At 36.1% G+C, this 12,825-nt stretch overlaps 3 protein-coding genes across 3 annotated transcripts; 2 read left to right on the forward strand and 1 right to left on the reverse strand.

Moving 5' to 3' along the window:
• LOC126682962 (chaperonin CPN60-like 2, mitochondrial) lies at positions 1–6,228 on the forward strand. Its single transcript, XM_050378756.2, has 17 exons — positions 1–182; positions 269–403; positions 526–685; positions 997–1,172; positions 1,571–1,666; positions 1,747–1,851; positions 2,323–2,409; positions 2,523–2,612; positions 3,308–3,388; positions 3,465–3,533; positions 3,603–3,680; positions 4,539–4,634; positions 4,720–4,819; positions 4,895–4,998; positions 5,082–5,187; positions 5,516–5,594; positions 5,841–6,228. The coding sequence occupies exons 1-17, from the start codon at positions 114–116 to the stop codon at positions 5,941–5,943; spliced, it is 1,734 nt and encodes a 577-aa protein (XP_050234713.1). The 5' UTR covers positions 1–113; the 3' UTR covers positions 5,944–6,228.
• A 641-nt stretch (positions 6,229–6,869) lies between these two features.
• LOC126680249 (putative pentatricopeptide repeat-containing protein At1g17630) lies at positions 6,870–9,270 on the forward strand. Its single transcript, XM_050375332.2, has one exon. It carries the CDS (start codon positions 6,954–6,956, stop codon positions 9,090–9,092), a length of 2,139 nt encoding a protein of 712 aa, XP_050231289.1. The 5' UTR covers positions 6,870–6,953; the 3' UTR covers positions 9,093–9,270.
• Positions 9,271–11,490: 2,220 nt separating this feature from the next.
• On the reverse strand, positions 11,491–12,825 carry LOC126682836 (GDP-mannose 4,6 dehydratase 1-like). The gene has a single exon (XM_050378596.2). It carries the CDS (start codon positions 12,697–12,699, stop codon positions 11,602–11,604), a length of 1,098 nt encoding a protein of 365 aa, XP_050234553.1. The 5' UTR covers positions 12,700–12,825; the 3' UTR covers positions 11,491–11,601.

The following is a 12,825-nucleotide window of genomic DNA, read 5'->3' on the forward strand; positions in this document are numbered from 1 at the left end:
AAATTCTAAAACCCTACGAAAAGCCCTTCTTCGGTTCTTCCTCTGGCTTCTGCATTCAAGAACAGAAGAAACAAAAACTTTCTTGCTTCCAAATTTGATTTTAATTGAGCATTATGTATAGAATAGCTTCAAGAAAATTAGCTTCATCGATTCGGCATCAAATCTCCTCTTCGAAAAACCTGGTAACGATCAGATTCTTGAATAATTGTACTGTATTTATATTCATTTTCTTTAATCTGATTTCATTTTTATTAATTTTCTTGATTAGGTTTGCGGTAGTAATCTTGTACACTGTAGAAATTATGTGGCAAAAGATATCAGTTTCGGTATCGGAGCTCGAGCAGCAATGTTGCAGGGTGTCAATGAAGTTGCAGAAGCTGTTAAGGTCACTATGGGACCTAAGGTATTAATATTTTATTATTGTCGTTTTGACTTAACTTTGCGTTTTATTGTTTGTCAACTGATAATGATGGTATAGCTAGATGTAAATGTAATGAGCTCTATTTTGTTTATTGAGGGATTTAGGGTCGAAATGTCATTATCGAAAAAAGTTACGGGGGACCTAAGGTGACAAAGGATGGTGTCACTGTTGCTAAAAGCATTAAGTTCAATGAAAAGGCTAAGAATGTTGGTGCTGAACTTGTAAAGCAGGTTGCGAATGCTACAAATACTGCAGCAGGAGATGGTAATTTGCTATGTCTCTCTTTATTCGATATTAGGAAAATATAGCAAACTGCTATATAGTTGAAAATAAGACACATTTTGAGACTCGAAAAGTCTTTGTGGTATGGTTATCTTACTAAACTGTCGATAACATCATCCGTAATGTCTATACTCTGCGCATGGGTAGAAAAAGATGACTGCATTTCTGATGTTAAAATAGTTGAGTTCAATGCTTAAGGTGTGGCTAGATTTGATGTGGGAAAGTAATGCTAAAGGTCATCTTTCAGATCATCTGGTATTTCTCACTGTGGGATATATGTTACATACCTGCAGGTACAACATGTGCAACTGTCCTGACACAGGCAATACTCATAGAAGGATGCAAGTCTATTGCTGCTGGTGTCAATGTGATGGATTTGCGTACCGGTATTAATATGGCTGTCAGTGCTGTTCTTTCTGACTTAAAAAAGAGAGCTGTGATGATAAGCACACCTGAAGAAATTACACAGGTAGGGCAGCTTCTTACACTAACTAACTTAGCTTATGTTATGGATTAAGTGAAATTTGATTCAATAGTTCTCTTTGTATCACTGTGGGATATATGTTTCATGGGAAACTAATTTTTTTGTTCTTCTCAACTGTTGGCATTTCCTTACTTTGGTTATGTTCACATGTTTAAGTATAACGTCATACTTAAAGTTTCCCATTTTAAAATAATTCCCATTTCAAATTCAGTTTCATGATTATTTTTTGCTAAGAGAGATGCTCATATATGTTTCTGGAACTCGTTAGTATGCATAGTATTAGCCGTACTCTCTGGATCTACATGTCTCTTAACTCTCTTGCATACTTGTGCCAAAGTTTAGCCCTCATAATTTATCAGTGCACACTAATACTTTGTGTATAGGTTGCCACTATCTCTGCAAATGGTGAACGCGAGATTGGAGAATTGATAGCGAGAGCAATGGAAAAAGTTGGGAAGGAAGGAGTCATAACTGTTGCTGTAAGGAAATTTCCTTTTCTTCTCCTCATAATCACGCTATTGAACTTTTGTACGGTTACATGTCATATTGAATTTTGCAGGATGGGAATACCTTGGAAAATGAATTGGAAGTAGTAGAAGGAATGAAGCTTGCCAGAGGTTATATTTCTCCATATTTTGTTACTGATCAGAAGACCCAAAAATGTGTAAGCTCAAATCTATTTGGTTTCTGATTCAACTTATAGTTCAGACAGCAAATATTTCGGTATATTGAACTAAAATAAAAACTCATCATGAAGTGTTTGCTGAAGTATCCAAGGAAGGATTTTATTCCTTTCATTTTTTGTTCGATTTCATTAGAGTAGTTGTCCTTGCTTCTGCCAATACCGACATAAGTTGTAAAAGAATGATTTAGGTAGAACGGGATAAAGGATGGTTATTGTTCTGGTATTGCAGCAGTTGATCTGAGGGATCTGTGCAATTTAGTTGGCTTTTGGAGCTACTATGTGTATTGCATAATGTAGCCACGGCCCACTGGTTTAAATGCAGTAGATTGTCCTGCACCTTTTCTTTTATCTCTTCTTAGTTAGTTTGCTAGTAAGTTGTGCATTTCCATTGTAAGTTATTTACCTCTGTTTATTATCCCATAGAAAATATAATGACTTTCCTAATTACAGGAGCTTGAAAATCCCTTTATCCTCATTCATGAGAAGAAAATTTCAGATTTGAAATCACTAGTGAAAATATTGGAGCTTGCTATAACAGTAAGTTCTTGTTCCTAGATTTCCTTTTTTTTTTCCAAGAATTGAATGCTTATATGTGAACTTGTAGAAGAATTTCTAAGCCTTTACTTCTCTCACTATTCAACTTTAAACAGAATAACAGACCACTTCTTGTTGTAGCTGAGGATTTGGAAAGTGAATCTTTAGCTATGCTTATTCTCAACAAGCATCATGCTGGAGTCAAGGTGATTCATTAACTTGCTTTGGAATTACTTTATCAGGCATACTATATTTGATAGAATGTTTCATAAATTTTTATAAGTATCAAAGGATACATTGCTATGGGTATAATGTAAACGGACATGCATACTTGCATGTGTATGGCATTATAGTCGTGAACTCGTGATACTAGAATCGCAATGCTAGCTGCTTGGTTGTATTACTCTTATGGCCTTTCCCATTAAATAATTTAATGTCAAGGATGGCTGTGGGATGGTTTCTCAACAACTTCCACCTGTTATGCTCAGCATGTTTTCCTTTAGCCATGCAAACTCAGAACATTCGAAGAGGTATTATTATTGGAGAGTAGGTGCTTAAATTCTTCAGATGCACATGACATGACTAATAAATGTTGCCATGCTAAGCCAACAATTATACACCCTTGTTTGTGCTATTAAACTAATATACCTGTTAAACTCTAGCTCTTAGAAATGTTTTAGTACACACATCTTTTTTAAAGTAGAAAAGTAACCCTATAAATGATATCTGAGTTCGTTTCATATTATCCAAATTAAGTTAGAATTTTTAGTACTTGTATAAAATAAACATTTGCACATGCATATGAATTTTTTTGTATGCAACCTGTTTTAATAGCGAAGACTATGGATTTCAGTTTTTTCTTTGGCACACACTATTTACAAATATATTTTATTGTGTTTAGGTCTGTGCCATTAAAGCTCCTGGTTTTGGGGAAAACAGAAGAGCAAATTTAGATGATCTTGCCGTTCTGACTGGTGGAGAGGTTGTAATTCTTTTTCTTCTGACCTTGAAGTTTTAACATATTATCATAGTGACAAGAATAACACCGTATTGTACAGGTTATCAGCGAAGATCGTGGTTTGACCCTTGACAAAATTCAACTGGAAATGCTTGGTACTGCTAAGAAGGTCTGTACAAATATTGGTGATGTTTTTGCATGAGATATTGTAAAAGCTAACCGAGTTAATCTGTTGTAGGTTACCATCTCTCTTGATGACACAATAGTTCTTCACGGTGGTGGTGATAAAAAGCTGATGGAAGAAAGATGTGAGCAGGTATGATGACCATTTATAGGTTATGTCATGTTTCAACTACCCTCATTAAAGTATAAATTTAATTTTTTGATTTAACATTAGTGATTATATACCTGCATTTCTTTGCTCGAGATCCTGCTTGATTTGCATCGATTTAAGTCTATTCACTTGGGTTTTGTATTATTGCCTCAACTAAATCTCTAGCTTCTGTCTTGTGTCTAACTTTCCATGACGTTATTTTAAAGTGGTCCGTCAATGATTAGTTGTTGTTGTGCATCATTTATAATGTCCTGTCCCTATAGTTCGATGGTTTTATAGGTTCATGAATATAACTCATGGACTTTAAGTTGCACAGGGGTATCGTTGAGTCATTTTTGTACACCATCTTACACCCTCACTAGAATTTTTTATGCATCTTGTGATGTTAAAATTGCTCCATCATTAATCATCCTGTTCAATAGATAGCCTTATGCTTTGTTAAGCTATGCATGTGGTTTCCAGTAAATTCTTTTTCTTATTCACTATGCGCCTACATTAGGGGAACTTTAATCTCTGTCGGTGTTATATCTAGTGATATTTGTAGGAATAAGGCCCTTGACATATTATTTTGTGAATTTGTAACTGAAATTTTTCAAATGATCTCTTTTCTTGTAAAAGATGGAATCCTTTGAACGCTTGGTGAAGAGCAAAATGGGACTGTGACCGCGGTTTTTGTTTTTCTTGATCAGAAAACATAACATATTTCGTAGCTGTAGGCAATGCTTCCTCGGAAGGTTCAGCTACTTGGATGTGATTGTCAAATGCAGACTCGATTTATGAGTAAATAAAGAAGATTCTCTTTCTATGGAAACTACTAACAATGTCTGTGCTCTTGTACAGTTAAGGGCAGCCATGGAAATGAGTACTGCCACGTTTGACAAGGAAAAAGCACAGGAACGACTGTCAAAGCTGTCCGGTGGGGTTGCTGTCTTCAAGGTGTGTTTCCCAGTTTTAAAAAGCGTTCGTTATTGACATGTATACTGTGACCACGCTATGACTGACGAGCATCACTTTTCTACAGGTTGGAGGAGTTAGCGAGGCTGAAGTCGGGGAAAGAAAAGATAGGGTGACAGATGCTTTGAATGCTACCAGAGCAGCTGTTGAAGAGGGTATCGTCCCTGGTAAGTTTGTTGCAGCTTTTGAAGCTCTGATCCTCTTGATGCCCTTCAAATTCTGAGCATAGTTTTCTGCATTAGGTGGCGGTGTTGCTCTTTTGTATGCCACAAAAGCTTTGGACAACATTCAAGTTCAAAATGAAGATCAGAAAAGAGGCATCCAAATAATTCAGAACGCTCTCAAGGTTTCGATTTTGTCTGTCTGCAATAACTTTCATCGTTTTACTTGCTGTCGTCATTACCTGACTACTGAAATTGGATGCTACAGGCACCTGCATATACAATAGTCTCAAATGCCGGATTTAATGCTCCTGTTGTACTTGGCAAATTGTTGGAACGCGATGATCAACATTTGGGTTATGATGCCGCTAAAGGTTAGCTTATAGACATGGCAAAATCAGGCATTGGGTTCAACTTTGATTAAAACCTATGTCGCGCGGAAATAAAAACATTGAAATGAGAAACACTGGAACAAAAAACAGAGAAATGATATTTTTTACAAGCATATACGTCAGAAATGTACAATTTCGGACTTTCAGAAGTATTTCCATGAAAATGGAAATGAAAATGAAACGCCGAAATATAATACTCCACTAGTTTCCGTGCAAACATAGAACCGCTTTAGTTTTATATTTGCGATGTAAGGGCAATAAGTTTCTTTTGTATCCTGATCTGTATGATAATAAGCTGTTATTGAAACAGGCGAATACGTTAACATGATCAAAGAAGGAATCATAGATCCCCTCAAAGTTATCAGGACAGCCCTCGTAGATGCTGCTAGGTAATATCAGCATTAAACTAACGTGTTTGCTTTTTTAAAATATCACAGTATTAGAATTGAGAAATGATTACTTTCACACTTGCAGTTAGCTCAAATTTACCGTTTTTCTCCTACATTTTAAAAATTTCTGTTTTTCCTGACATTTTAATTTCACATTAAATGCAGGAGAATATAGTAATTTGACCTAATATTGGGGATGATTCTAATTATCCCTAAAAATTAATATTGTATTTTGTTTTATTTCAGTGTTTCTTTACTACTGACAACGACAGAAGCCGTGGTTGTGGATAATCCAAATGAGAAAAAACCTCCTAGCCGTATGCCAGACATGGACTCCATGGACTATTAGATCGATTAGATTAGATTAGATTCCGAAGCTGCTGCTACGGAGGCGCGATCTATACCATACAACCTGAGGATTAATTGTTTCTTGTAAGCTGTACATCTCCACAATTACAAATTTACAAACCAAGATTTTGAATCTTAATAGCTTGAGATGGAAGCCCTTCTCAAGAAATCCTTGCCTGCAAGCAAGTCCCTTATTTATTGTATCATTCACTTTCAAGCAACACTCCAAGACCATCAAATATTTTGGAAGGTTATGGAGCTTCTTTTATGCTTTTGCTTTGCATAAGATCTCTTGTTTGTGAATTTCATAAGCTGAGGTAAAATTTTGGACTTCTGCTTCAAATAATTTAAAAAATTAAGAATTTTGACCTACATTTTAAAAAATTTCCTCTTATTTATAAAAAAATTACACTAAACATTAAGAATTTAGAACATTATTATAGGTAATGTAAAATTGGAAATGTAATGTTTGAATCATTGTCAAGCTGGTAATCAGTCAAAACACTGTTTTAGAATGGGTTAATTGCAAATTATGAATATTAGGGTGTTTTGGAATTATAACACAAATTTTAAAATTTGACAAAAACAATCATTTAGTTTAACTTTAATTTTTTGACAAACTAGAAAACTAATTATTTTTTTAATTATAGTATAATTCTTCTATTTTCAAGCTGAATTAGTCGGTTTGGCTCGATTAATTTGGATTGATTTATACTAATTGTAACTGAATTCTTTTACAGATCAAAATATCATTTTTTTTTATAATATATAATATACTCCCTCCGTCCGAAAATAATAGTTCACTTTCTCCTTTTCACACAGTTTAAAAAACACAATTAGGTTAATCAAACTTTACTCGTAACTGACTCTTTTTAATCAAACTGGATTAACCTTTATATCCCACTAATATTTGGCGCCAAAATCATATTTAAAAAACAACAGAAAATAACGGACATCTATATAACCAGTCCCCTTCCCTTCTCTGTTCAGTTGTAAATTTTAGCTTCATTCATGCTTCATGCTGCATCTTCTCGAAACCTTCTCCGACCGTTCCCCTTACGATTCACTAACATCTCTTCAATTCTCAATCAGACCCATTTCAGACAGTATCATAATCTGTCTAACCGTAATGAATTTCCTGATGTCTTCGATCACCTTCTTCAGCAATGCAATACCATTCAACACTGCAAACAAATCCACACCCATGTAATTACCACCGGTAGCCATTCCTCTGCTTTCTTGGCTGCCCGTATAATCTCTGTCTACGCTCGTTTTGGGCATCTATTCGATGCTCATAAGGTATTCAACACGACCCCTTCCGAGTGCAGAACCAATTATCTCTTGTGCAATTCGATTTTGAGAGCTAATGTTTCGAACGAACGCTATGAAAATGTTATTAAATTGTATGTTAGAATGAGAGAGATTGGAGTTTTAGGAGATGGGTTTACTTTTCCTTTGGTTATTAAGGCGTGTGCTCATGTGGGTAGTTTTAATCTGTGTAGAACAGTTCATGGGCATGTCTTCGAAATGGGGTTTCAAAATAGTATCCATGTTGGGAATGAATTGATTGGTATGTACAGTAAAGTTGGAAAAATACGAGATGCACGCAATGTGTTCGATAGAATGTCTGTTAGAAGCTATATTTCGTGGAATATTATGATTTCGGGTTATGCGTTTAACTACGATTGCAGTGGTGCGTTTAATATTTTTGGAAGGATGGAATCTGAAGGATTTGAGCCAACTCATGTGAGTTGGACATCGTTGATTTCGAGTTATGCGCGATGTGGTTGGTATGAGGAAGTAACGAGATTGTTTGACTTAATGAGGGTGAGAGGAGTTGAGGTGAGCGGTGAAACTCTTGCTGTGGTTTTATCAGTTTGTCGTGATTTGGGTTTATTTAATTGGGCAAAGGGGATTCATGGAGTTGTCGTAAAGGGTGGATATGAAGAATACTCATTTGTAAAGTCTGCATTGATATGTGTGTATGGGAAACATGGGGATGTAAACGGTGCGCGGAATTTGTTTCTGGAAATGAAAAATAAGAGTTTAGCAAGTTGGAATTCGTTGATAACATCACATGCTGAGGCTGGTTTATGTGATGAGGCTCTTGAGATATTTTCACAGTTGGAGAGATCAGGAGATTGTCTGAGGTTGAGGCCTAATGTAGTAAGTTGGAGCGCTGTAATCGATGGATTTGCTTCTGGGGGACGAGGGGAGGAGTCATTGGAACTTTTTCGACGAATGCAGGATGCAAAAATATTGGCAAATGCTGTTACAATTTCTACTGTTTTATCAGTTTGTGCAGAGTTAGCTGCATTGATTCACGGTAGGGAACTCCATGGCCATGCGATTAGAGCTGTAATTGACAAAAACATTCTTGTGGGAAACGGCTTGGTAAATATGTACACGAAGTGTGGATGCATCAAAGAAGGTCATGTAATATTTGAGAGGATTGAGAAGAAAGATTTAATCTCATGGAACACTATGATCACGGGATATGGAATGCACGGTTTTGGTGTGAATGCTTTGGAAATTTTTGATCAAATGACTAAATTAGGTTTCAAGCCAGATGGGGTCACCTTTGTTTCTATTCTTTCCGCGTGCAGTCACGGCGGACTTGTTCAAGAGGGTCGTAGGCTTTTCGATCAAATGCTTAACGAGTATACCATCGAACCCCAGATAGAGCATTACGCGTGTATGGTCGACCTCCTAGGCCGAGCAGGGCTATTGAGAGAAGCGAGTGAAATAGTAAAAAACATGCCATTAAAACCAAATGCTTGTGTTTGGGGTGCTCTTTTGAATTCTAGTAGAATGCATAGTAATACAGAAGTTGCAGAAGAAACTGCTTCGTATTTGTTTAGTGTTACCGAGCACGAAACAACGGGAAATTACATGCTGCTTTCAAATATATACGCCGCAAGCGGTAGATGGGAGGATTTTGCAAGAGTTAGAAGTTCAGCAAAGACAAAGGGATTAAAGAAGAATCCTGGTCAGAGTTGGATTAATGTGAATAAGAATGTTTTTATGTTCTCTGCAGGAAATAGTATGCAAACCGGTTTGAACCATATTTATGAGATGCTGGAGGAATTAGTACTTCAAATGGAAGGTGAAGGAAATTCCCTGATAATGAATTCACTTGAAAATATGTAAATGAAGAAACTATCTGACCGAGATGGAGATCGATTTTGTTTCATATTTAAATGTAATGTCCCTACCACTAGATTAAATATACAGGGAATGGACAAATTAAACCATAGTTCCAAAACTAGTTACCATTCACAATGTTTTTTTTTTAAAGAACAGCATATAGACAACGTTTGTGCTTCAAATTTCCAACTTTTTTTTTAATTCAATTTGTTTCTTATATAATTAACTAATTCATCCACAAACTAAAACTAAGGTTTAATTTTATCATTCCAATTGCACAGACATAGCAATAGAAGAACCAATAACATAATCAGTGGCAAATCTAGGGTAGGTAAGGCTGTAACTTGGAATGAGGTCGGATTTTTTTTTTTTAAAATGAGATATAACTTGTCATGAATTTAAGACTAAGTCCGGGTTGTCGGAAGGTCAACGGTGATAAGACACTAACTTCAGGTTTAAATGAAAATCTTCCTTCATTACTGACAATAATTAAAGTCAGTCAGTGTTTTTCTTCTATTCATAACAGAGATGAAAGAAAAAAAACTCTTTCCATAATTTGCAGATATATCATTGCCAAAATGAACCCACTCTCTTTTTTTAGTTTCATAAGCTAATAATTTTTTCAATTTTAAAAATTGTGAATTTAAAATATAATGTTTTTGTTTATAGTTAATTTAGTTTTCTCAAATATCTTAAAGAATTCCAATTCAAAAAGTAATAAATAAGAATACCGCCATTGAAAATTGTATTGTATATAGATCATGCAACTTTAAACAATCAAATATATACTCAAGTTAGATGCAATTGTAAGCGGTAACTTACATGCAAAAATAACGTGATTTACAGTGGCAAAAAGGATATGACTATCGAACATTACTGAATGAAGCATCATAATCTCACTCCAAAACTATTTGATAAAATTAACAAATAGATATATAATGATTTAAATACAAATATGCATTTTGCCTACATTTTTTTAAATATTATCCTGGAATGGAAATAAAAACTTTTGAAACCGAAAAAGAATGAGATAATTGATTTTCAAAGTTACTTAATTATCATATTATTCCATTTAAATCACTAAACTTTAGTTTATCTCATTTAAGTTAATGTATTTTAATTTCATTTTAACGGGTGGTTTTTAAGCTAAAAATGCTTACATGACAATTGTTTTTGCTGATTTTTGCTACAAGATAATTTTTGTTTATTTTTACCTAAAATTTACTACATATATATATACATAATTTGACCAAAAAATTCTCGTTGAAATAAAAATTTGCTACATGACAATTATTTTCACCTAAAAGCTTCTAAATATGTATAATTTGGCATTGGAGCTAATTGAAATTAAAGTTCAATAATTCAAAATAAAACAAATCAACCTGGAATTGATGCAGAATATGGCAAATGATAACTCAAGTTTTACAAAATTTTGAGAGCTTACTATGCTTCTAAATATGTATACTATTCATTTTCCATCCATTTAAAATTCTTCTATCTAGATAAACAGATGACAAAATTCCCTGAAAAAGCGACAAGCTGAAAACAATGCCAGGACAACGGTAATAACCATGCCATCAGGAAATCACAAACTTGTGTTGCCCATAATTTACACGTCCCATATTTTCAACCGGCAAGAATGAAAAAATATATATTAACATAAATACACCAGGCATCAAATCGATCAAGATTAGCATACACTGTAACAGGGATAGATTATGATTTTTGCTTTCATTCCGTCAATTTCAATTGTATCCAAGTCCTGAAGGCTCTCAAATAAAATTAACAGTTTTTTTAAAAGGAAACGGACCTGAAAGATAGTTTCGTATCCTGAAAGATAATTTCGTATCAGTTTGGTGGTGCATACAGCTTTTTCTTGATTTTACTGCAAGATGATTAAACCAAAGCTAGATAAGCCCTCATATAATTGTAGGAAGTGAGATCTGGCTTGTAATCAGACTCTACATTAGAACAAACCAGATTGTAACATTACCATATAAGTCATTTCGAGCTAAAATCTTTTCCAAGGCAGAATCTTTTAAGCTGTATACATTTTATGCAGAAAATATTAGTATAAATTCAAGATGTTCATTGTATGTAAGAACTCCCACACCAGACAGACAAGTATCTAATAGCTACAAATACATATAAACAAGTATTCACCGAGCACAATAGACGACAACAGATTCAAAAAAATTACAGAAAACATAGATGTATGTGATATGAAATTGAACTTGACCTGAAAATACATCTCCTCGAATTGTTCCTTTGTCGAGAGTTTCCCTAGAACAACCATCTATCGTATACCTATGACGAGTACATTATTATCAAGGATATAATGATACGCCAAGCCAGCCCGAGATTTTACAACAGCTTAAGGAATTGAAAATACAAGGAAAAATTTCACTGAATTTTGTTCCAAATAAAACATAAAGGAAATACATTCAAAATTTCAATAAGATAGATAAATTATAAAAACATGTTGGGGTATATCATAATCAATGAATTTGAATCAAGGTTGTTGTTGAGCATCCATGAACCCGGCATCAACAAGAACTTTCTCCCTCTTAGCCAACTCAACATCCTCATCAACCATCATCTTTACGAGCTGCTCAAACCCGACTTTAGGTTTCCAACCGAGAACTTTCCGAGCCTTACTCGAATCGCCTCTCAAATTATCGACCTCAGCCGGTCTAAAATACCGCTTATCAATCACCACATGATCTCTCCATTTCAATCCCACATACCCGAACGCCACCTCGAGAAACTCCTCCACACTATGCGATTCCTCAGTCGCCACCACGTAATCATCCGCTTTATCCTGCTGTAACATCATCCACATTGCCTCTACGTAATCCCCCGCAAAACCCCAATCCCGCGACGCGCTCAAATTACCTAAAAACAGCTTACTCTGAAGCCCGATTTTAATCCGGCCGACCGCTCTGGTGATCTTCCTCGTCACGAAATTCTCTCCTCTCCGCGGCGACTCGTGGTTAAACAGTATTCCGTTACAGGCGTACACCCCGTACGCTTCCCTGTAGTTCACAGTGTACCAATGGGCCGCGCATTTCGAAGCGGCGTACGGGGATCTGGGATGGAACGGAGTGTCCTCCGCCTGCGGAGGCGGAGTAGATCCAAACATCTCCGACGATCCCGCCTGGTAATACCGAACTTGCTTCCGCCCGGTGGCGTCGATATGAGATCTGACAGCTTCGAGTAAACGCAGAGCGCCGGTGGCGACGACGTCGGCGGTGTAATCGGGAATCTCGAAGGACACTGCCACGTGTGATTGAGCGGCGAGATTGTAGACTTCGTCGGGGGCAATGATGTCGAGCCATCGCCGGAGTGACGAGGCGTCGGTGAGATCGGCGTAGTGGAGCTTCATTCGGGCCTTGTGAGTATTGTGCGGGTCGATGTAGATGTGGTTTATTCTCTGAGTGTTGAAGTTTGAAGATCGGCGGATCAAGCCGTGAACCTCGTAGCCTTTGTTGAGGAGGAATTCAGTCAGGTATGAACCGTCTTGACCGGTTATGCCAGTGATCAGTGCTATTTTTCCGGGTTCGGTGTCGCCGTTGACGGTGGTGGTGGAAACGGATCCGGATCCGGCCATTGAAAATGGGTTTGTCTGAATTGTTTTGTGAAGGGGGTGATGGAAATTGGGTAATGGATGAACTTCGAGAATTTGTAAGAAACTAAATGAATTTTTTAAATTTGGGACTGGAATGTACAGAAAAGG

The sequence above is a fragment of the Mercurialis annua genome, linkage group LG5 (genome assembly GCF_937616625.2).
Source record: "Mercurialis annua linkage group LG5, ddMerAnnu1.2, whole genome shotgun sequence".
Classification (NCBI taxonomy): domain Eukaryota; kingdom Viridiplantae; phylum Streptophyta; class Magnoliopsida; order Malpighiales; family Euphorbiaceae; genus Mercurialis; species Mercurialis annua.